The following is a 23,412-nucleotide window of genomic DNA, read 5'->3' on the forward strand; positions in this document are numbered from 1 at the left end:
ATATATATATATATATATATATATATATATATATATATATATATATATATATATATATATATATATATATATATTAACAAAGCCTGCTTTATTTATTTTCATGTTTATTTCATGCATTCAACCTGAAGGTACTAGACTTTGACCACAGGAATCAAGTAAGTACATAACTTTAAGAGCCAACTGTAATCGCTACAGGAGTGCTATATGTTAAAGAATGAAAGAAGGGAGCGGAGGAGGGGTGTTGTGTGTGAAAATTTGGGAAGATTGAAGACCAATCGAGCCGCTGCATTCTGGATGAGTTGCAGAAGTCGGATGGCTTTGGCAGTCAGACCTGCTATGAGGGAGTTGCAGTAGTCCAGGCGTGAGATGACCAGTGCCTGGACATCTCAGCCCTAATGAAACATAACTGTGTGAAAACTGTCAATAATTCCTGGATTCAAAATAACTGTCTGACTTTTTTTTGTGCCACAAACAAGGATATCATAAAAGTACAGTACATACAGTACAGACCATAGTTTATGATTCAGACTTCTTCGTTGCGTCCATCACGCAACCAATCATCTTTAACGGGGGAGCGACCAATGAAAAAAGACACTGCAAAAGCGTAGGGCGGAAATAAGGAGCGTCAAGTTATGAAGAAAAACTACATTAAATAAGGAAGTTAGGCGACTTAACTTTTAAAAAATAAAACCAAGAACCTGGCGGCGGGGTTTGTTTTTATACAGTCTATGGTTGTACTGTAGAGGAAGTTTTATTTTGGAAACCACAAACCGGAAGTATAATGCATACAGCCTGCCGTATCTGACAGCGGCAGAAACAACAGCAGGATGTAGCGGTACATGTATCGGGCTCGCTTCACATCAATCCAACCACCACAAGTCTTTCTCTCCTTTTATGTCGACGCGGTGAGTCGGGTTGGGGGATGGATGTTGTAAGGATTGTCAGCAGACACGACTAACGTTTGCAAAAATGTCCAACATCCTCGATGCGGCGTCCAAAGTGAAATGGGACCGCACGGCTGCGGCGAAGCGAGCCGTGTTTCTTGCGGCGGCTGCTTACGGTGTCAAAACACTGTACCCCATCATCTGCAAGCAGCTCAGCAAAAACAAAGATCCCAGGAATAATGGCCGGGTTTCAAAGGCGGAAAACGGTTCAACATGTTTGGTAAAAACACAGATATGTGTTGCGGATCATAAGAAGACATCCCCTGGGGTAAATGCGGAATTTTTCAAGCAGATGCTCGAACTTGTTAAAATCCTCTTCCCCAAGCTTGTGTCCAAAGAGCTCGGTTTGCTCTCCTTGCACTCGGTGGCGCTGATATCCAGGACGTTTCTGTCTATTTACGTGGCCAGCTTGGACGGAAAGATTGTGAAAACGATAGTGGAGAAGGAACCTCGGAGCTTCATCATCCAGTTGATGAAATGGCTCCTCATTGCCATCCCGGCCACGTTCGTCAACAGCGCCATCCGGTACCTGGAGTGCAAACTGGCTCTGGCCTTCCGCACCCGGCTGGTGAACCATGCCTACCGGACCTACTTCACGGATCAGACCTACTACAAAGTCAGCAACATGGACGGGAGGCTCGCCAACCCGGACCAGTCGCTCACTGAGGACGTAATGATGTTTTCCCAGTCGGTGGCCCACCTCTACTCTAACCTCACCAAGCCCATACTGGACGTGATGCTGACCTCCTACACGCTGATCCAGACCGCCAAGTCCAGGGGGGCCAACGCCAGTGGGCCGACCCTGCTGGCCGGGCTGGTGGTCTTTGCCACGGCTAAGGTCCTGCGCGCCTGCTCGCCCAAATTCGGCAAGCTGGTGGCCGAGGAGGCTCACAGGAAGGGCTACCTGCGATATGTACACTCCAGGATTATTGCAAATGCAGAAGAAATAGCTTTCTACAGGGGACACAAGGTATGCAGGGCTGCATATGTACAATGTAGAGGTTGAACTTGTTATCTTATCTTATGGTGCAATATTACAGGCAGTAATGGTGGTTATTAAATTGTGATCTGTGTAGAATCCAACCACAAAAGTCAATACATATTATCCATTCATAGATCATTAATAGACTATGGGCTTGTATAGCTCTGTCACGATAATTACTGATATATTGTCCCAGGTGTAATAGCAATAAACAATATTATTGTCATATTAAGATCATCTAATAACATTAATATAATGATAATAGCACAATAATGCAAGTTGAACCTTTCAAAAAAGCAGTGAACCATTAACAACAACAAAAATTCCAAAATGAAATAAACATGATAAAAATTAAACCACACCAAAACAATAAATAAAATGGGCAGGCTTTGTTAACAAAAAATTAATTAGACAAATAATACTATTATATTATAACATATTATATTATATATCACACCAATAACACATTTGGAACACTGGTGAAGAGTGTTGTTCATTCAGTAAAAGGCAGTTTATTGCCATTCCCTCAATGGTTAGGACCTTAACACAAAATATTAGCTATAAGTTAGATATAAATAACAACAAGAAGTTTTCATTTTTTCATGCAAATTTTTATAATAGTAGGGAAAACCCTGCTGTATTTCTTGCATCATGTTGGCTAAAATGTTAGTGACATTCTTATGTAAACAAACACATGTAAACAAAATATCATCATATGCTATATGGCTGTAACCTCCATCATTTTTGCCAACCTCAATAAATCTTTAACATAATTATCAAGACAGGCCTAGGTTAGTAGTAATATTTATCAGTATGCCATATAGTCCATCCTTACATATTTGTCAGTAATGGGCTCACTGTTCTCGACAAATATGAACATTTAACAACCTAACAAGTTTTCTTCATCCTCCATTCAAACTTTGGCTCTTCTACAAGTAAAACTCAGTTACAATCATGACATATGAGATCATCTTGATTACTTACATCCAATAATAAGTTCATGTAGTGTAATAATACATACATTAGGTCTGTGTATTGGCAGAACCTGGCAACACAATGCGTATCAAGTTGCAGGGGTTACTATTCAATATTAATATTATTATTAATACATCACAACACTATAAAGCAAAGCAATATGCTGCGATTTTTTTAACAGATGCAACAGAAACACCTCTAACATCCAGCGCCATGGCACTACTTTTGTTCAATCCGAAAAATCTTTGCAGGTAAATTGTTTATTAAAAATTGATACAGTGTTTCTGAGAATCAATACAGTATCTCAAAACAAAATATCAGGATACTCAAGTGTATCAATATTTTCTTATACCCCTCATGTACATCGGTGTGATAAGATTGATTATCACTCACACACACAGACTAGTTGGTGATGACTTCATTCATTCACATCTTTCATTCTTGGAAAACACATAGGGAGAATCCAGAGAATCCAGATTTTCAATGGTGCTGAGGTACATAAAACAAATGCAGATGAAGCTAATATCAAATAGCAATAAAAGAAGATTTCATGGCTACATTGATTAAAACAAGAAAGACTGTCGTCCTCTGCAGGTGGAGATGCGTCAGCTGCAGAAGTGCTACCGGGCTCTGGCGGAGCAGATGAACCTGATCCTGTCCAAGCGTCTCTGGTACATCATGATCGAGCAGTTCCTCATGAAGTACGTGTGGAGCGGCAGCGGGCTGGTCATGGTGGCCGTGCCCATCATCACAGCAACCGGCTTCGCTGACAACAGTAAGAAAACTGTTTTGTCACGGGGTACATTGTATCTCATAGTAATACACCTTCTTTATGTGCCACTATAACAGTTGTGTGTGTTCATTCTGCTGTGAAACACATTTCTCAGCGCACACAAGAGTCTTTAGCACCTCTAAACCAACAGCTCCTGCTTCCTCCTCACACAGGGGCTGATTAGCATGTGTGAGCTGCCTCCCACACCTCCCTGATGACATTTCAGTTTCATAAAATAAATACACAGCTATAACTGAGTCCCTTTTGTTTTCTGATGAGCACTACTATTGTAATGTTGTTCCAGTGTTTCTGCTGATATTTAAATACCTTATTTCCATGGTATTCTAATGCTCGTAGGTGCGTGCGTGAGTATACGTTGGCTCACAGGACAGAGGCAAGGAGTTTCAATTCCGTTTGTCTCTGGTGTCACAGCTTCTTAAATCAGTCGTCTCACTCTGTCTCCTCTCTTTCGTCGCTGTAGAAACAGCAGACGGACGCACGCAGGTGATGGTGAGCGAGAGGACGGAGGCTTTCACCACCGCCCGCAACCTCTTGGCCTCGGGGGCTGACGCCATCGAGAGGATCATGTCCTCCTACAAAGAGGTGAGGATGATGTAGCGATGCTGGAGTGCAGTGTGGTTTTTTTGCCCATAATAATGGCAGTCTTTTTTTTTTGTAATTGTAATTGTAATTTATTTATTTCAAACAGGGACAGAGCACAATAAAACATTAATCTTGTACAACAAGAGAATATGCATTGTGCCAGGTTCTAGCAGATTGCTATTTTCCACCTGTTGTCCCTGGGCAAGTTGATGGAACAATACATAGAAAATGAGTATAAAAAAAGAAAATTATTAAGTAAAATTACAGAAAATCATGACTATTTGTGAATGATCTTGCCCTGCCGCTCACAAGGAAATGCTGCGTCATTTAACATTTGTGAGCCTTCCTTTTATAATGCTTCATAAAAACATATAAATATAAACCACCTTTGATTTATGTAGTTGTAAAACTACTATAAATGACCTTTCCCTCCTATTAGGGCTGAGTGATATAACTGTATATAGCATCAGAACAATATAAAAATGACGATGACATGGTTGCCCATAAAACTGGAATAAAATATTCTTTCCATGAAATGATTGTGACAATGTGATTTATTCTTGACAGATAAAGTTTATATATATATATAAACTTCATTCATCAACCTTTTCCAAACATATCACCATTAAATGAAACCAAAATTAACAGAGGATTGTGTCTGAAAACAAAATGATTTCAACATTATGGGCAACCGTGTATGTTTAATAGAGCTGCAGTGATTAGGCAATTAATCGATGAATCTATTGATAAAAAAAATAATCGACTATTTTGATAATCAGTAAATCGTTAAAGTAATTTTTTAATGCTAAAATGGCGGTAAAATTGGTTTTCAGTCTATGAAATATTGAGATTTCCTGCTTTTCTTTGTTTATATCATATTAAACTGAGTATTTTCTGACATTTCATAGATCTTATTATCGATTCACTTTATTAAATCATATAAGTAGCTTATCTCCCAGTTTTATTTTATTGAAATTCTTTTGCATATGTGCTATCACAGTATTCCTGATAAAATGAAGCAGGATTTTTCCCTCAGCATTTTTTTTTATGAACTTGCATCCATCATATGATGGCCAGATGTATAAGCATGAGTGGTCGGGTCACTTCATTGGCTCAGGTTTGAATGGACAAGCGGGTGAGCAGATGGATGGGTGGATGGATGAATGCACAGATTGGCTGAATGACTGACAGATTCATACTGTATATCCATGTTTCCCTACCTTCCCTGTGTAAAGCTCCCCATGCATGCACAGGAATTTAGTCCTGACTGAAAAAGCAAAGAATCACAGAATGAAAGGCCTCGTTCATCGAGGGCCAAATCCCTGATCTCTCGTTGCATTTTAATCCCCCAAAAAATAGCAAGACCCATTCATGCATTCTCTCCCTCTGGCTGCATTTTGAGGTCCATAAGAGGATTTGGCTGCAGCACATTTGTGTTGAAGCCGTATTGCCGTACAGTTGTACAGTGTTTTGGGATGGACTTTTTCAAGCTAGTCTGTAATTTCCTTAGCAGCATTCGTGGTATCTGAGCAAGGGTCAGGTGAACTCTGTCTGTGCTCGCGGTGACAGCAGGTTGTTCTCTGCTTCCTTAAGTGTGAGTCACCTCCTCTCTAAAACTTCCCATTGTACAGCTTTACTCCCACTAGAGTGTGCAGGGCCTGGCACATGCACAGCCCGATTTTACAAATACACAGAAGGCTCAAACTGCTGTGAAATCTTAGAAAACACAAGCCATTTCCAATAGAATAATTATCTTTCAGTAATGTGCGAATCTGTGGCAGAGCAGATTGTCACGATGGTCCTTTCACTAGAAGTCTCTGGCTCAGAACTCGTCCCTGGAGGATACAAGTTTTAGCCTGCACTCATCTCTGGTCTAAGTGCGTGTTGAGTACAGTGTTGTCACATGTGCAGCAGCAAGCCACTGCATGCAAGGCAAAGAGGTGTGTGTGTGTGTGTGCAGTTTAATAGACTACAGAGATGGAACACATTCCTGGAGCTGTATGCCCTGCTCACGCCTCCTAACACTCTGCCTGTTTAATATGACAGTGTGCACTGTGTGTTTGTTTGTTGTGTAAGTGGTCAGATGGCCCTATGACATGTCCCTGCACGACCCAGTTCATCTTGCAGACTCAGATGTGTTTTTCTCTTTGTTCTTCGAAGGCCTGTTATATACCCGCCAGGAATTGAGCTCTCCCTGTCAGCTTCCTGTGGTTATTGTTGTTTTCTTATTTTTTTTTAAATAATAACTATATTTACATGCACAAATTATTATTTTTGCCCTCATTCCAAATAAGACAATATGACTATTCAGTTGTCTATCAACATTCCAAAAAATTTTTTTGTTTACATGCAACCAGTATTCAAGAAGGGTCTACCTGCAGTCTCACAGGCTTCAAAACACACCCACCTTACTACACAACACACCTCTGGAATAAATATTTTTCTAAACTGAACCAAGTAGTTCTTGTGCCTAAACCTAGCCATGTAGTGTTTGTGCCTAAACCTAGCCAAGTAGTTGTTTTGCCTAAACCGAACCAAGTAGTTTTTGTGCCTAAACCTAGCCAAGTAGTTGTTTTGCCTAAACCTAACCAAGTAGTTTTTGTGCCTAAACCTAACCAAGTAGTTTTTGTGCCTAAACCTAACCAAGTAGTTTTTGTGCCTAAACCTAACCAAGTAGTTTTTGTGCCTAAACCTAACCAAATAGTTTTTGCACCTAAACCTAACCAAGTAGTTTTGTGCCTAAACCTAGCCAAGTAGTTTTTTGTGTCTAAACCTAGCCAAGTAGTTTTTGTGCCTAAACCTAGCCAAGTAGTTTTTGTGCCTAAACCTAGCCAAGTAGTTTTTTGTGCCTAAACCTAGCCAAGTAGTTTTTTATGCCTAAACCTAGCCAAGTAGTTTTTGTGCCTAAACCTAGCCAATTAGTTTTTGTGCCTAAACCTAGCCAATTAGTTTTTGTGCCTAAACCTAGCCAATTAGTTTTTATATCTAAACCTAACCAAGTAGTTTTTATATCTAAACCTAACCACATCCTTTTTGGTGCCTAAACCTAACCAAGTAGTTTTTCTCCCAAAAACCTAACCAAGTCGATTCTGTTCCTAAACCTAAAACCTGAATAATATTAGCGTATTCCGCATATACGTTAATTTGCATACATGATCCGTATCAAGATCGGAATATTGTGCAATACTGAATAAGGGTGGAATATTAGTGTGTGCGCATGTAAACATAGTTATTGTTAATGGTTGTCGATCACCAATTGTAAGGTGGGTTTTAAAATCCAATATTTATCGAGTGATTTTGTACAATTTTCTCATCGCTGACACAGTAGTTCAATACACGTTAGGCCATATTCAATCTATTCATGATATAAGTTAAGAAAATAAACTTTCTATAGGCATCAATTCCTCAAGAATGAATATTCCGCCATCCTCATGTCACTTTAGGTCAGCCAGCAGTGAATCCTGGTGTTCTGTGTGTGTGTGTGTGTGTGTGTGTGTCACTGGCCAGAGCTCCTTCCTTCCCTTGGGGCTTAGCCTAGCTGTGAATAATCCTCCATCTGTTGATCTTTCAGCCCGCACTTCTGCAACTCTTTCTCACTTTCACTCACAGCATGTGCTCAAACACTTTATAGTTAAATAGGTTAGGACAGTTATCAAACATACTGCTCTGATTTATAGTTTATTTTAACTTCTATATGCACAGGAACCAGAATAAACTTGTTCACTACCTGGATTTAACACCTGTTAATTCTGGACTTCTGAGGCACAATTAAATTTTTATTTGGTGCAAAGATATGTTTTGGCAGCTTAGCTTTGGGTGATGACCGTTGTGAGAATGATGTTAATTTTGTATCATTATCTTGCATAGTCATTAAAATTTTTTTTGTTTCTGCATGATGGATCCCAGTCATTTCAGAATGACCCGTATACTTATTCTATTAGTCAACTTAATGTTTGAATAATAGTTAAAGATTATGGGACTTTTATGACTTAGAATAGCCCATTTTAATAATAAACAACATTTTCATTTTATAATGGTAGAAAAAGCATAAATCATCAATTTCAGTGCATGTTTGAAGTAGTTTGGATGGTTTCTAAATGAATATAGATAACAGAGGCTATAAGTTATTCAGTGGTTTTTCAATACTGCAGAGGGATAATGTTTCATAATTACTGATCCAGCTGCAATACTTCATTTTTAATGATAAATATTTCCTTTACCATCATACATGAGGAAGGCACTTCATCTTATCTCTCTCTACTTCATTCAAAACATTTTATTTGATAAACATTTGTGTTTTAGTTTCCTTGTCCTGTGATCCAGTCACATCTCTAAAGCTCCACACGGTGTCTAGGAATTCCCAGAAATGGTGTTTGTTGTTTAAAATAATCAAGCTGTGTCAACAGCCTGTATTTTCTCGCCGCAGGGTGCAGCACTAAAGCCAAAGCCAAAGGGTGACTTATTTTTTTCCCCATTTGTCCTTATGAGTTTCAGATTACTCTCCGGTTGCTTATTAAGTTTTGCTTATTTTCTTTTTATAACTTCATGCAGATTGTGTTTGTCTTGTGTTTACATCCTCTTGATTTTTTGTAAAAATAAACATTGCAAATGCTTTTGTTCATCTTCTTTATATGATTATATTTTAATATATTCTGTTTGTTTTCCCATGATTTATAACATTTTTAATATACTTTTTCATATGCCCACCTCTCAAAGACCATCACACATTATGTATAGCAGTTTGTGTGTGGGTGTAAATGTGAGTGCTTCCTCTACACACTGTAAACAAACACAACCGAGAGATTCACACTGAGCCAAAGAGTCAACAGTCCAGATAGTCAGTTCAAAAAACACTGTTACACATTGTTGTACACATACTTACACACTCCAACAAAGTGGTTCCATATTCGTTGTTTTTTAAAAAACACTCAATTCCAGCGTTAATCCATTTCAAACATTTTTTCAATGTTTAGGGGAACTGTTTCAACTATATGCTTCATTTTTAGCTAACTGTTTATACATTTTTTCCCTCTCATTCAGCTAACTGTATTGGCCATTTTTTTGTCACGTTTAGCTAACTTTCGACCATTCTTTATTGCTTCTAACTTACTCTTTCAATAATATAAATGTCACTTTTAGCCATCTGCTTCGGCCATTTTTTCATTGCTTTAGCTAACTGTTTCAACATAACCATCACTTTTACCTAACTGTTTCAACATAACCATCACTTTTAGCTAACTGTTTCAACATAATCATCACTTTTGGCTAACTGGTTTGACTATTTTTCATTACTTTTAGCTAACAGCTTGTGACTATTTTGCATTGCTTTTAGCTGTTTATGCTATATATCTGTCACTTTAAGTTAACTATTCCAATCATTTCCAAATACTTTTAGGCAGCTCTTTCAGTTTTTTTCTATATTACTTTAGGCTTTTTTTTAACAGTTTAGCTAACTGCTAACCTCTCCACTTAATTGCTAACTAGTTTTGTCACTCTCTCAATAGCAAAAATTAGTGTTCAGATGTAGCAGGTGGCTCAATATGATATATTTTTACACACACACACACACACACACACACACACACAGACACAGTTTTATGTGACAATGACCTGTATCATAATCTGATCCTCTCTTGGGTCACACTATCATTCCTCTGACATTACCCAGTAATGACCTTTGACCCCTGTGTTTGTCGGGACAGGTCACAGAGCTGGCAGGCTACACGGCACGGGTCCACAACATGTTTGTGGTGTTTGAGGACGTCCAGAGGGGCGTTTACAAGCGCTCCTCTCTGTCCACCGCTACAGGAGTGGAGAAGAAGAGCAAGCCTGAGATGCACATAGACGGTCCGCTGGAGATAAAGGGTAGGCCTGTTCTGCTATACAGTACACACACCTCTTTGTGCATGAAAATAAACCGAAACAGAGAAACAGGTAGTCACCACAAGCACATTGTTACTGTTGCTATGTTGGGCAAACTTACCACTTCTGCTCCTGTCTGGAGAATGGGGCAAGCTGGTGGCTTTGGTTGTGTAGTCACGCTGCATTGTGTGCACTTTAATAACCCCAACTCAATTCATCAGTGTTACATTCACTTTTTATTTCAACCCCTCTATCGAAAATCTTTCCTTACATATCTTACAGTCAAATTAGTCATAACACCCACATGAGCAACAACACACTTTCCCTTCTCTTTGGTATCATCTTCTTGGATCAACAGCATGATATTACATACAGTCATTAGACCACTTTTTTTCTAGACCATGGTTTTCTTGAAAAAATAACTATCAAGAAAGCCGTTGTGTTTTGTCTAGATATCAGCTCTTAAATTAAACTCTTATGGGCTGTTTTTGTTGTTATTATTATATTTGTCCCAACAAATGTACCTTTCGTTGAACCAGGCATTAAGATGAACAAGAAATTGAAGAAAACATGGATGGTCTAATCATTTTTTCCATGACTTTACGATCAGCAGTTTCAAAGTCAAAGGTTGGGATCATACACTTAAATATCTTTGTGTAAATACCCATTTGAATCTCCTTATAGAGAGCACAGTTAAGCTCAGAGATAAGTGACGTAGTAAAGAGGGATTTTTTTAATTTTTAACCCCATAAATCCTGCAATGTAGGTATTATCCCATCCATATCTATGCTTATGCTCGACAGCCTAATCCTCAATTTCTGCTCTTCCACACTCAGTCTACAACCTTTCTCGCTCTCTCTTTTGTCTCTTCAGGTGAAGTGATTGATGTGGACAATGGCATCGTGTGTGAGAATGTCCCCATTATTACTCCGAATGGGGACGTAGTTGTATCTTGCCTGAACGTCAAGGTGAGACAGCTCTACTCCTATATCCCCTGAACTTCTGTATTCTGTAATATTCTTGCTAATAGCTCTTCTGTGCAGCTCCCTTTTTTAATTAAAACAGGCTTAAAATATGAAAAAGCACCCAAGTGTTCACTTAATCTCTATTCCAGCATCCAACTCCACTTAATATTTCCCATTAATGCTCAATTTCAGATGTTCTCTGAACCCTAGTCCACTGCCAGACTCCCTTAGGGTTTTATTTTGTCTATGTGTATCTTATTTGCATTATGAAAATTCCTCTGTGGTCTCATTAAACAGATACATCCTTTGGGTGTTTGCAAGCTGCTTCCCACAGGGCGTTGACTGCCCTGTCTCTCCTGAGGGGCTGCCACATGGATAGAAATGTATTCTACATGTTTATCCGCATATTCTCTATTTCCCTCTCAAACTTCAGAGAGGCTGAGGGTCCGCTGGTCCCACAGCCTTCTCCTTCATATCCAGTCATGGAAAAAAACTATTAGGCCACCCTTTTTCTTCAGTTTCTTGTTCATGGTTTTCTTGATAATGATTTTGGTTATTATCAAGAAAACCATGGAAAAAAAGGTCTAGATATCAGCTCTTAAATTAAACTCTTATCAGCTATTTTTGTTGATATTATTATATTTGTTCAAACAAATGCACATTTAGTTGTACCAGGCACTAAAATGAACAGGAAATTGAAGAAAACAATAGTCTAATCATTTTTTCCATGACTGCATGGATAATTGAGATCATTTGACACAAGCTTGGAATTTTCACTTCCTCAAAGTTAGCCTTAAAGATGATCTAAAACTGGTACCAAACCAACATGTCTTAAAACTCAAACCTGCAAGAGTGCAGGTTTATTCACAGTGAGATTCTTACTGTGCAGCTGTAGAATAAAGCATGAAGCTCCAGCAGGAGATCAAAACCTTCCTGCCCTCAATTTCTAAAAAAAGAAAGCATCTCCGGTGGGAGTATTGTTTTCTAATAGCGCTAGCAGCTTTTGGACCTCAGTAAAGACTACACCAATGTTGTTGTGATGCTGATTTGAGGTCAATACACCTGCTGACATTGAGGTGATAGATAACAGGAAACATTGTGCTTATGCCCACAAGTTAAGATTATATATAAATATACACTAAATGTTCAAATACTTCTTCCTCTTTCTCATAGTCTAATTTTATAAGTGAAACTCCTACAATGTGTGTAGGCTAGTATTGAGGAGTAAAAGAGGTAATTCATGGAGCTACATTCATAACAAAACAATTATCAATTAGTTCTTTGTACCTTGTTGCTTCTTTTTTATTGTGATTGCTTCTGAACTCTTTGCAGTTACAGGGTGTTTTTTGCTCGTGTCATATTCTACTCACTATGGCCTGGTTTTTCAATGCAATATAAAGTGACTGGCCACTTTATTAGGCACACACTTCACCTGATAAAGTTTATAAGTCCTGCACCCCTATGGAAACAGCACAATCATGGCTAGGAGAAGGGAGATTGCAAAAATGTCTTTTGTGCAGTATAACACAGCGATGATGCAATAATAAATAAGTAAGTAGAATGCAAGTAGAATTCCTTTAATAATTAAAAAACATTTTTTACACTTTTCACAATCTCTACTTACAACCTTTGCTCTGTGTAAACGACCTGCAGTTTGGCAAAGTTTTCGCAGAATTTCTGTCACATGACTGGTGGTCTCAGTGGAGTCATTCAAGGCTTCACAGTTGAACTGAGGATAACTTAAAGGTTTTTTTTAAAAAAGCATCTGGTTGGTGCAAACAGTTTATTTTTGGCAAAATTTTAAATGTAGACAAGTAGAATGAAGTGATTTTGATGAAATATCACTATTTTAAGCTCAGATTTGGCTATTTTTCCTGATTGAAGTATCGGTCACACATAATCCATTCAAAACCGATCAGAAATTTTAAAATGCAATGATATTTTTTTGTTTTTACACTTTCTGGCTATGACAAATGTTGTAATTCTAGTGATTAAAAAAAAAAAAAAGAACATTCTTTTCAAACCTGCCAACAGGTTGTGATGTTGAGAGGGTTAAGAAACACAAACACGATGTTGCTGCTCTGTTATCTGTTATCTGCAGGCAAACAAGACCAATTTAGTAAGATCAAACAGTTTTATCAGGCTTCAAGTTCACTTTCATAGAAAGAGAAGAAAATCCAACAAGGACACAGCACTGATCCCTGAGGAAACATTTGCCACGCTTTCTCTGTTGACATTTCCTGAGTAGTTGCTTGCTGTCTATCAAACACTACACGCCCACTAATGCCTCCTATCGTTCCAGGGTTTTATACCTCAATGAAGTTCTTAATTATACTGATGCTTGACTCATCTTAATAAATTCCCTCTTCATTTTCAGGTGGAAGAGGGCATGCACTTATTGATCACGGGGCCTAACGGCTGTGGGAAGAGCTCTCTGTTCAGGATCCTCAGCGGATTGTGGCCAGTCTACGGCGGCCGCCTACACAAACCCTCTCCTCAACACATGTTCTACATCCCTCAGAGGTACGCACACACACAAACCTACATCAAACAGCAGTGAGTTGTACTAAAACAACTGTAGGGTTTGATCATTGTACCAGTGAGCCATTCCAGTAATCTAATCCATTGTAACAGGACCTTTGTGTGTGTGTGTGTGTGTGTGTGTGTGGCCAGCAAAGAGAAACCAGAGCTCTGGCCACAGTGAAATATTTACCACCCAGACAAGGCTTGAAATACTTTCAATTACGATAATTCCTTTGTTGTAGTTCTATAAATATTGTAGTCATTTTTCTAGTTAAATATAAAAAATAAATTAGAGAGTGGATACCAAAATCAGCCATGTGTCTTCAGAGTGCATCTTCTGCTCCAGTGATCTGTGATAAGTCTCTATTGAATGATTAAAGGTAACTAGAATGATCCCAAATGTCACTAGTGCCCTTGTTTGAGGAACAAACAGAACATTTTCCAAACTTTTCCAAAAACTCAAGATGATGACAATTTTTCAGATCAATATATACAAAATATGCATTTTTATCTTTAAGTAGATGTATAGTCCAAATTCCATTCCTAAAGCTTTCAGTTAATATTTCCAAGTCAACTCATAGTTACATAAGTACGCATATTATGTAACACACACACATATTTCTACACTTTGTTTTATTTGACTTTTTAATATAATTATAATTTTGCTTTATTTTTATGGTAATTCTTTTTTTTCTCTATTGCATAATTACTTGTTTTTAATTTAACTTGTGTATTTTAATATAGGTAGAGGCCTGTATAAGCCCTGCTTGCCGCTATCTTGCACCTTTTGTTGTTATTTCTTTATCCTTTTCTTTTATGTCTTATAATAAAATACCTCAAACTTACTGATTATAACCAAAGAAGACACATTAAACGTTATGTTTGAAACTTTTGATGATTTTATCCATTACTTCCTTGTTGTAAATGTTCACCACCCTCCACACTAATGATGGAAACCAAGAAAGTAGCTGATATTTAGTTTCTTTCCTGTTCTTTTTCTGTAGAAATGTGTCAACTTCCTGCAAATAAAGTTCCTGCTAATACTAGTAGAGCTGCAACAATTAGTCAATGATCAGTGGAAAGAAAATGAAAAGGCACCTATTTTGATAAATTATTTTTGAGTCAGTTCTCAAAAAAAAGGCAAACATTTGCTGCAAGTACTTTTATTTATTTTATACAATTGGATATAAAATTCTTACTTATATTATATGTAATATTTGGGTATTGGACTTTGAGCTGGTCAAAATAAGCTGTTAGACTGTGTCACCTTAGTCTCTAGAAAATGTTCGTTGGGCATTTTTCACTATGCTTGCATTTTATTGACATCTCCTAATTAATCTGTGGTAAAAAGAAAAAAAAGTTGTTAATTGCAGCCATAAATTACATAAAGATTCAGAATGCAGCAAACATTGACAATACATATGTGAATGTGGTGTCAATGCTTTCAACTCTTAGCAGGTAAGATGACCTTTAATCCTCTAAAAGGTAGAATCAGGCCTGTAGCCCTGAAACTGAACTGAACCCGTCTAAGACAAACTGTCAGATGTAATCTTACCCAGGGCTAAGAACTGCTGACTCAGCTGACTCCCTCCTGCAGAGCAGTGAATATTTTATACATAGGATGAGACGGCCACCTGGCAGCTGTAAAAGAATCCAACACACCATCTACAATAGACACAACAGAGGTGTAATGGGTGTCTTTCTCTCTTAGTTCTTGTTCTTAAAGTTGTGCCCCTTTGTACACATACACCCACTTTGTCAGCTGTCAGGAGCACTTAATGAAATGAGAAGTTAACAAAGAAACACTCACTGGATAAGGTGTGTTTGTGTGTGTGTGTGTGTCTCCAGGCCGTACATGTCCATGGGTTCACTGCGGGACCAAGTGATCTACCCAGACTCAGTGGAGGACATGGCTGCCAGAGGCCTCAGTGACAAGGACCTGGACACCATCTTGGACATAGTCAACCTCAAGCACATTGTCACCAGAGAGGGAGGTAGGACAGCAGGAAAGATTTTATTTATTAAGATGTGGAGTTGTGTGCTTCAAGTAAAAATAAGACATTGATGACTGAGTGGACATGGTAATCATTAAACAAACTAGAAGACAAATTAACCATCAGAGATAATAAACCATTCACTAGACAAAATAAAAAAAATAACAAACATCACTTCGACAAAACAATCATCACCGATAGAAAAAACAACCAACATCTAGACAAAGCAATCATCAAATATACAAAAAACAATCAGCATCTAGACAAAGCAATCATCAAATATACAAAAAACAACCAACATCTAGACAAAGCAATCATCAAATATACAAAAAACAATCAGCATCTAGACAAAGCAATCATCAAATATACAAAAAACAACCAGCATCTAGACAAAAAGTCATCAAATATACAAAAAACAAACAGCATCTAGACAAAACAACAAACATTTAGACAAAACAATCATCAAATATACAAAAAACAACCAGCATCTAGACAAAAAGTCATCAAATATACAAAAAACAACCAGCATCTAGACAAAACAGCAAACATTTAGACAAAACAATCATCAAATATACAAAAAACAACCAGAATCTAGACAAAAAGTCATCAAATATACAGAAAACAACCAGCATCTAGACAAAACAACAAACATTTAGAAAAAACAATCATCATAAATACGAAAAAAACAAACAACATCTAGACAAAAAAAACAACTAGACAAAACGATCGTCAAATATACGAAAAAGACAACCAACATTGAGACGAAACAAACTTCAAATATACAAAATAATCGTTAAATATACAGAAAATAACCAGCATCTAGACAAAACAACAAACATTTAGACAAAACAGTCATCAAATATACCACAAAACAACCAGCATCTGGACAAAATAGATCAAATAACCAACAGAACCAGTGAAATTACCATCATGTTGATACAATAAACAAAGCAACTGTCAGACAAAATAATCAACAGCAAGATTAAAGAGCCACTAGCCTCTACAACAAACTGATTTTAATTAAGTCATTGACAATGGGCATGGTTTTTCTTCCTATTCTTTCCACGTTAAAGGTTGTAAAATTTGACTTTGAAATCATTTAAATACTTGCCAAATTTGCACTGTACTTTGTAGCTGCAGTGCAGCTTTGCTGTTGTTATGAGATCAAACAGGTGAGGTTATGAATGTGTACCAGCCAGAAGCTTGATCCTATGCACTTTTGGGTGTTACTTGTACCGCCTAAACTTGAGCCTGGGCTTAATTGGCAGCCACTCTCCTCTCATTGCTAAACAAACAGTCCTATTGTTGTGTACCAACTGCTGCACAAAGCTTCGAGTTGCAAAAGGGTTTAATGTATGAATGGCTGCACTATGAAACTGTTGAGAAAAGTCTTGCAGATGATTGCGTGCATATGCAGTCACGGATCATCAGTCATGGATGTCCGCACATGTGCAATAAAACTGTAGAGAATTCTCTGTAATGTCCCACAGAAAGCTGTCTGACTGTTACACAGTGCACCGAGTCTGGTTAAAGCTTTTGGCAAACATCACAGCTGTCTTTCAGTCTTTTGTTATGCCTAATGGTAATAGAGACAGTCTGTAAAACCAGTTTGCATTTTGATGATTCATAACATATTTTTGATTAACTCTTTATGTTAAGGCCCCAATGTCCACTATCATAAAATAGGTTTATGCACTTTGTAAGACTAGATTTTGTGGATACGTTTTTTTCGTCCCGTCATCCTCTAAATATTATATCAGACTTTTCAGACTTTATTTATATAGCACTTTTCATACAAGCGAGATGCAACACAAAGCGCTTTACATAAAAAAGAAAGGAGAAAATAAAATAATGATAATAAAAAGATAACAAAACATAGAAACAAACACCCTCCGCCCATCCCCAACCATCCACCCCCATCCTATTAAAAACAAAGCACAAACTGAGGAACTATCTCCACTTTCACATAGATAAACCTGGAAACAACTTGCTCAGTTTCTATAATGCCAAATATATCATTCTTGGTAAGAAGTGTTTTTAAAGCTGTGTGATGTCTTGGTTCAGGCTGGGATGCTGAGCTGGACTGGAAGGACGTGCTGTCCGGAGGCGAGAAGCAGAGGATGGGCATGGCTCGCATGTTTTACCACAAGTAAGAATGAACTGCAGTAACACTGAGACCTGTTTGCCAGCATACATGTGACACATGACTCGCCTGGAGCGTATACTTTACTTCTGACAAACACAATAAGTCTTTCACCAGTAGTTATGCTAGTGGCAAGGTGCCAGGGTTGACAGTGTTGGTTGACTCAAGCATCTCAACAACTATTTGATGGGCTGCCATTGAAATTGATACACCTGCCCATCAATGACTATTATGACTCGTTAAAGGGATCTATTCAGGTAACGCTTTATATTAAGGTCCTTGTAATAACCATTAATAATAAGTAATAAGGCCCTTGTAAGTCCTTACAAGATGCTTATTAACATTATTGTGTGTTTGTAAGCTTATATAAGTGTTGATAATGGCATTACAAACACCCATGACCCACCCATTATGTCTTTGCCATGCCTTTATTAATCTTATTTTGTTTGCTTATTGATATTAAAATATACTTGATTGCTCATCTATTATAAGTTAACTATAAGTTAACTATGCTTTTTGCAACTACCGCATCTAAAGCGAGAACAATGCCTTATTACTTGTTAATTAATGGTTATTAAGGACCTTATTATAAAGCGTTACCTATATTCAATTACAACCTTTTTTTTCTTATTGCATAGATTTAATTCTGTTTTTTAACTTTAACAATTACCACTTATTGTGATGTATTGTATCTGCCTGTAGTTTAAGGATTTATTTACCTCACTCAAAGCACCCAATGGTCTCTAGGAGTAACTTATTATTACATCATTATACATTATAACTGATTAAAATGCATAACAAAAAGATTAAAATGCTTTATAATATGTTGTGATTATTGTCACAATGCATTGTAAGGCTTGCAATGTTTATAAGTAGGCTACTTATAACTATAATTATAAAGTGATACAAGCAGAATATAATGCAATATAAGTAGGTTTATGTAGACATGGGCATTATAGAAAGTGCTACAGAAATTATGATTGTAATTTGTCATCTAGCACCATCATTGGGTCAAAATTTAACACTGACTTTCCCATCAGCTTCAGCTGCTTCTAACACACTTAACTTAAGGTGGTGATGATGGTAATGGCCTATCGCTATCAGTGTATATGCTGTACGATAAAAACCTTTTTTTACACAATATATAATGCAGAAAAAGTAGCTTGGTATGATTTAAAATTGGTGTCACCTATAGTCAGCAATTGACTCAAAATGAGCAGTTATAATGTTTGTTTGTTTGTTTGAAACATTATTTTTTATTCAAAGTTATGCACGTCACATCCACATCATTGACTTGCATGAAGGCAAAGCATAATAATAACAGAAAAACAAATAATAATAAAAGGTAAAAGGGTATAAAAAACAAACCCAACAAAAACCAATACCATGGCAACATCTACATCCACATAAAGAGGAGGATTAAGACAAGGAGAAGGAAAGTGGGTATGATTTTTCCATGAAGAGCAAAGCTTGTATATGTATCTGTCTGTAAATATATATGTACCCCTTTTTCATAATAAATCATTCAAATGGTTAATGAAAGTAGCTAAATAAATTAAATTAAAGCTTATGATGTTTGTTTAGCTATTTATTTTATTCCTATTTATTCTTTATTTTCTCAGTTATCATGTATAGAATTGGCTGACAATGTAATAAATTGTTTGTATAATGTGAAATAATGGAAACAATGTTAAATATTGTTTCATAAAGTTTTATGATTGAGAAAGGAGCTCTCTGGGTACATTTGCAGAGTGTTGAAAAATCTGTGCACAATCCACATAAAAAAGGGTCTTTTTTTTAATTCCAGCTCAAAAAATTACAATATCAGATATCGATTAATTTTCCCTCTCTAAAATCAGAATCGGCATCTGTCTCAAAAATCCCATATCAGTCGGGCTCTAGTAAACAGTATACCTGATAAACATGCTGGCATATATATTTTAATCTAGAGTGACACTTAGTGACTTTCTAACTCTGCACATGCAGACAATCTCACTAATTAACCAGTGTCATTAGTTACTCACTGCACTGGATGGAAAGCAATTATTAAAACCATTTCCCCTGTGTGCACCAGACCTAAATATGCTCTGTTGGACGAGTGCACCAGTGCTGTGAGCATTGACGTGGAGGGAAAGATTTTCCAGGCTGCCAAGGACGCCGGCATCTCTCTGCTCTCCATCACACACAGACCCTCCCTGTGGTAAGACACATCTCATTCAATAATAACAGAGAATTAAATTATCTCCAGCGATGTGGTGGAGAGTAACTCAGTTTACTCACATTTCCACCCAACATAAAGTTGTAAATACATCGTACACACCGAATTACAGCATGTCAAACTGCCTCTCTCACTTTAAATCCCTCCTGTCTGCCTCCAGGAAGTACCACACCCACCTGCTGCAGTTTGACGGGGAGGGAGGCTGGCGCTTTGAGCAGCTGGACACGGCGACACGCCTCTCCCTCACCGAGGAGAAGCAGCGGCTGGAGACTCAGCTGGCCGGCATTCCCGAGATGCAGCATCGCCTCAACGAGCTCTGCAAGATCCTGGGAGACGACTCTGTCCTCAAAACCACTGAGGAGTGAGAGAAAAAGAGAGGAGGGGGGAAGGGGGAAGAGGCCCAGAGGGGAAAAGAGTCAATGGGGAAAAAGAAGAGAAGAAGTGGGGGAGGAGGAGAGAGTCTGGAAGACGAAGAGGCAATGAAAGAATAAGAAGTCTATAGGGATTTGTTAATGTTTTTTTTCCAGCCTTTTTTTTTTGCTTATTTAGATTTTTTTCTCTCTCGTGCTGAAGCAGGAGAGCTCTAAATGCCAGCCAGTCTTTCTCCTCTCCGTCTTCTTTTTATCTCTCCTTTGCCCCGCTGTAAAGCGACAACAATGAAGTGGACTCACAAAAGTATTATTTTTCCCCTCTTACACACATCGACTGCATACTCGGTTGTAGGTTTTAAATGTTTGGTTTTAGCGCACATGGTTCTCAAGATCGATTTGCCACAGTTCAAAGTGGCAAAACTGATAAATCCAATTTAACCAGGATAATTTATTTGTTTGTTTTATAGCACTTTACTCTGCTTCTAGAGGGCTGTTTCTGTTTGTTGTGGTAGCTCACAGTGAAATAAGGTGATAGCTGCATTTTAGCTGGAAAACTTTTAATATAGAACCACTAAATAATGTCCAAAGCAGTATTCCACGCCCAGTACGCTGGGTTTTGCAGGATCCACATTTGTTATTATTTAGCAGTAGATTTTAGTTTTTACTGAAATTTACGTGACCTTGTGAGGTCACAAGAGACTATTTTTCAAGATGTCACAATATGCCTTTGTTTGATTTAGTTTGTCTAGCCACAGTACAATCCCTCTCCTTATACCTCATCTTAGCCCTTTTTAGAACCCTTGAAGCACTGATATAGGCTTAGTTGCAGGCAGAAAAGGAAAAAAGCCCATCTGGGGTCTATTATTAGAGCAATTAGTGACGCAGGTCTGACTTCAAATCTACAAGTTTCTGGTTTATTGAACAAATACAATGAGCTGAAGGGGCCCTGTTCAAAGGAAGAGGAGCAAAGAGCAAGCTGACCCTGGTAGTCCGGTCTATAAATAGTCACAAACACATGAATTTACATGGAGGAACAGGTAGACATTCAGACTATGTAACTGCCAGATACACAGGCACACACTGGCCACCTGTTGAAGCTCCTCTGTGTTGACAATAAACACACTCGTGTCTGCTGTGTGTCAGATGCCTGCTGGGACTCTGCTTTGTCAGCAGAGCTCTGTGGGTCCTTTGAGCCGGTTTAGATGCACTTTGTCACATGATGGTACTGGACAATGGGCTAATACTTTAACTTAAAGGACACTTCATTTAAATTTGATGATAGCATCAGGAATACTTTGGTCAAAGTAGTTTCTCACCTTTCTAAAAGGCACAATGAGTTGGATTTGCCTGTTGCGTTTTGTAAACACAACATTTAAAGTTTTTTTCCAGGCTGAACCACACCAGAAGAACTCACACCCTCTGGGTTCTACGTTAAACAGCATTATTGTTTTTGCTTGGTTTTGTTGTTTGGGGAAATCCTGAAACAATTTCAACATGCCCCTTTAAATAATCAGTGATGCGATAAGATAGTATACAGTCATGGACAAAATTATTAGACCACCCTTGTTTTCTCCTTGCTTTCTTGTTCATTTAATGGCTGGTACATCTAAAGGTACATTTGTTTGGACAAATATAAAGGTAACAACAAAAATAGCTCATAAGAGTTTAATTATAGCACTGATATCTAACCATTTTTCAAGATTTTCTTGAAAATAACCCAAATCATTATCAAGAAAACCATGGAAAATTGAAGAAAACAAGGGTGGTCTAATATTTTTTTCCATGTATATTTCCTGTATATCAGCAAAGTGAAATAAAAATGTTCTGCAGTTCCCCTCATAGCCACTAGAGCCAAGCTCCAAAAGTGAGTCAATCCCCATAGACTCATTCATTCATTACCATTAACCGCTTATCCGCAATCGGGTCGCGGGGGCTGGAGCCGATCCCAGCTGTCATTGGGCGAGAGGCGGGGTACACCCTGGACAGGACGCCAGACTATCGCAGGGCTGACACATAGAGACAGACAAACACACTCTCATTCACACCTAATGGGCAATTTAGAGTCACCAATTAAACCTAAGTGCATGTTTTTGGACTGTGGGAGGAAGCCGGAGAACCCGGTGGGAACCCACGCTGACACGGGGAGAACATGCAAACTCCACACAGAAGAGCCGCAGGCGGGAGGCGAACCGGCGACCCTCTAGCTGTGAGGCGAGAGCGCTAACCACTACACCACCGTGTAGCCCTCCCCATAGACTACCATGTTAAAATGCACAACTTTATTGCAGAAATAAAAAAATATACGGCCTGCTACAAACCATGGTTTTGGACAATTGTACAGGGGTTGATTCCATTATAACTCTTTAAAGTTATTTCAACAACCAAGAATTATTTAGCCTGCCTCAGCTTACCCACGCTCCACCTCTTTACATGTTTTTGGATTATCAAGGAGTTATGTGGAGTCAGGCACTGACGGCCAGAGCTTCAGAAACCTGTGGGTGATGTCAAGGAGATCCATTCTTTTTTTTGCGATCAACTTTTTATTGACACCTTTTCAGTAACAGATACATGTGAAATAACAGCAAGCATGACGCTTCATGCATGACACTCAAATGGTGTACAAGAACATAGCACAACAAAACTTACCCCCTTTCCCACCCTCCTCCCCGACAACAACCCACCCTTACCCTCCCTCCATTCTTCATACAGTCTACACACCCAGTGACCAATGACTGACACCAAGAAACATCCTGAAAATTAAAAGCATTTTTTTTTGTTTTTCTTTAGGAGAATCCTGCTCATTGTGCCTTTAAGATGATTTTACTTTTAATATCATTCAGTCTGTTTACATTCACTTATATATTTTAGATAGTACTCCACATATTATGTTAAAATATATGAGGCCTTATTGGGTTACACCTAATTGGTGTTTTACAAATTAGGGCTAATATACAGGAGTAGAACAGGTCATGCTTGTTAATGGATCACAGAAGCTGAAGCTGGTTGGGATTTCATTTTTGGCTCAAGGACACTTCAACATGTCGGTTGCCTCTTGACTAA

The 23,412-nt window shown here is 38.1% G+C and overlaps 1 protein-coding gene across 1 annotated transcript; it reads left to right on the top strand.

Moving 5' to 3' along the window:
* The first annotated feature begins 178 nt into the window (after nt 1-178).
* On the top strand, nt 179-22,059 carry LOC131960434 (ATP-binding cassette sub-family D member 2-like). The gene is made up of 10 exons (XM_059325665.1): nt 179-1,914; nt 3,496-3,676; nt 4,155-4,276; nt 9,979-10,141; nt 11,012-11,106; nt 13,481-13,626; nt 15,475-15,620; nt 17,685-17,769; nt 19,838-19,963; nt 20,142-22,059. The coding sequence occupies exons 1-10, from the start codon at nt 970-972 to the stop codon at nt 20,344-20,346; spliced, it is 2,214 nt and encodes a 737-aa protein (XP_059181648.1). The 5' UTR covers nt 179-969; the 3' UTR covers nt 20,347-22,059.
* Nucleotides 22,060-23,412: the final 1,353 nt, after the last annotated feature.

Source organism: Centropristis striata, chromosome 22, assembly GCF_030273125.1.
Source record: "Centropristis striata isolate RG_2023a ecotype Rhode Island chromosome 22, C.striata_1.0, whole genome shotgun sequence".
Taxonomy (NCBI): domain Eukaryota; kingdom Metazoa; phylum Chordata; class Actinopteri; order Perciformes; family Serranidae; genus Centropristis; species Centropristis striata.